Source organism: Nicotiana sylvestris, chromosome 1 (assembly GCF_000393655.2).
Source record: "Nicotiana sylvestris chromosome 1, ASM39365v2, whole genome shotgun sequence".
In the NCBI taxonomy this organism is placed as follows: domain Eukaryota; kingdom Viridiplantae; phylum Streptophyta; class Magnoliopsida; order Solanales; family Solanaceae; genus Nicotiana; species Nicotiana sylvestris.
Genome location: NC_091057.1, coordinates 183,540,990 through 183,543,698, shown reverse-complemented (window position 1 = coordinate 183,543,698; position 2,709 = coordinate 183,540,990). Strand labels below are relative to the sequence as shown.

The window sequence follows — 2,709 nt, the reverse complement described above, 5'->3', positions numbered from 1 at the left end:
TGGATATCATATTGAGACAATAGATGAGAATAATCTTGAATATCTCATCATTACCAAGAATTTCTCTGGCCAAAAGAGGATTATTGAGAAGTTCCAATCTTTATCTTGTGGCATGTATTGGACAAGAATTAGTGCAATTGAGACACATTCTACCGTAAACCAAAAGGTTACTGATTCCAATACTTTTGTACTTTGGCATGATCGATTGGGACACCCTGGATCAATTATGATAAGACGAATTATAGAAAACTCAAATGGGATTTAGATGGCTCGTAAACAGTAATACATTTTAAAAAGGTCTAATTACTGAATGTGTTTTTGTATTATCCACAGTTTAATTTTCAAAGATCGTGTTAATAGATAGTAACTAAAAATTACAAATTTAATGATTGTAAAAAAGAAATAAAATGGGTACTTCCCTGGGTTATGTCACACTTCACTGCCACTCTTTCAAAAAAAATTAATTCAATTCCTTTCTAGTTACAATTCTCCCTCTATACCAAAATTAGTAAAATACAGTAAATGCTCGCCCTCTCAGAAACGGGATTTTATCGGAAGCAATTATTTATAAAATCGCATGAAATGTATGTGTATTTTTGCAGTGAGATTTATAAAATAAATAATATTGTTTTATATTAATGACTACTACTCATGTAAAGAATTGTAATTACATGATGTTTATTCACTAACTACTAAAAATAGGCAAACATAAAAGTTGAACTACTCAATCATCTTTAACCACGGATCCATCACCTATCAAGTGATCTATCTTTCCATCAGGGTGCTCAAAGAAGTCTGCCACATCCAAGTGGGTGATGTCAAAATCATTGTCAGAAATAAAATTGGCTTCATGGCCTTTATTATTTAGAGATGCTTGATAAAACTCAACCAAATGTCTTGGTGTATGACAATTATTTGCCCAATGGCCTTTTCCACTGCAACGATAACATTTAGTTTCTGAACTATTTGCCTTTGGCTTCTCATCTTTCCCTTTCCACTTTTGGTGGTTATTTTTCTTTGGGGAGTGATTTACACCAGGAAAATTTCTTCCTTGTCCACGGCCACGGCCACGACCATGACCACGACCACGATCACGAATAGGGCCACGGCCTTTTCCACGCTTAGCATAATGGGAATATACCTCATCCACTTCAGGCAATGGTGCAAACCCAGTGGGTCGATTTTCGTGATTTCTCATGAGCAATTCGTTGTTTAGTTCAGCCACAAGGAGAAGAGAAATCAGCTCAGAGTACTTCTTGAAACCTTTCTCTTTGTACTGCTGTTGCAGTACTATATTGGATGCATGAAATGTTGTAAACGTTTTTTCAAGCATATCATAATCAGTGATAGTATCTCCACAGAGTTTCAATTTAAAAGTAATTCTGAACATCGCAGAATTATATTCAGAAATAGACTTAAAGTCTTGGAGCCTTAGATGAGCCCAATCATATCGTGCTTGTGGAAGAGTGACCAACTTTAAGTTGTCATATCTTTCCTTTAAGCCATTCCACAAAACAAGTGGATCTTTGACTGTGAGATATTCTATTTCAACCCTTCATCAAGGTGATGACGCAAGAAAATCAAGGCGTTAGCACAGTCTTGGGTGGATGCTTTAGTTTTGTCTTTAATGGCGTCTCCAAGATCCATTGTATCTAAATGGATTTCAGCATCCAACACCTATGTCATATAGTTCTTGCCTGAAATTTCAAGGGCAACGAACTTTCTTTTCATAATATCAGTCATAATTAAAAGAGAAGAAAAGTTGTACCTTAATCTTCTCAAAGAGCTTTTTGAGACGGTAGAGTCTCGTGCTGATAACGTGTTATAAAACAATAAAAGAAGAAGAACAATATTACAAAGAAAGAGAGAGGAAATTCTTATTGAATTTTGGGATGATTTACAATGGGGTAAGACCCCTCTATTTATAAGAGAAAAATGACTTAGCTACAAAGAAAAACTCTCTACAAGATAGACATTCACTCTAAATAGAATTCTATTCATAACAAGGATAAGATTATAGAGAACAAATCCTTAATTTTTATATTAACCTTTTGATATTCTTTAACACTGACAGTCCATTAAAAAAATATTTATTACTTATTAGTGTAAATGCTTTGTATTTGTCGCCTCTTTTCCCTTGCTTTTTTATTTATATACATTATTCTATGCAAATCTTCAATGACATCTTGCCGATTATAACAATTTATGATATGGTGTCCATCTTGTCACACCTCCTTTTTCCTACCCTGTAAGGGTATAAGGGAGTTTTTCCAATTAAAGGACAATCGAAACGGGATTTGTTTCTTTAATTCAGAGTTGTCACTTGGGAGATTTATAGTGTCCCAAGTCACCGGTCGAATCCCGAATCGAGGAAAAGATTGACTATGTTTAACAGTCCGCGAACCAGAAATCCGGATAAGGAATTCTGTTAATCCGGGAGAAGGTGTTAGGCATTCCCGAGTTCCGTGGTTCTAGCACGGTCGCTCAACTGTTATATTCGGCTTATTTATCTTATTTTTAACAATTAAGAACTTATATGCAAATTTTAACTTCGAACCGCTTTTATCAATTTCATTATTATTGTTATTATTTTACGGAGAATTGCAACGTTGTGAAAACGTATCTCAAACCACGTCACAATCAATGCACCCGTGGTTATCGACACATTTCGACTCCGTTGAGATTTGGATTTGGGTCACATGAATGCAC

At 35.0% G+C, this 2,709-nt stretch overlaps 1 protein-coding gene across 1 annotated transcript; it reads right to left on the bottom strand.

The window, feature by feature from the left end:
- Positions 1-724: 724 nt before the first annotated feature.
- Positions 725-1,390, bottom strand: LOC138877829 (uncharacterized). Its single transcript, XM_070157472.1, has one exon. It carries the CDS (start codon positions 1,388-1,390, stop codon positions 725-727), a length of 666 nt encoding a protein of 221 aa, XP_070013573.1.
- Positions 1,391-2,709: the final 1,319 nt, after the last annotated feature.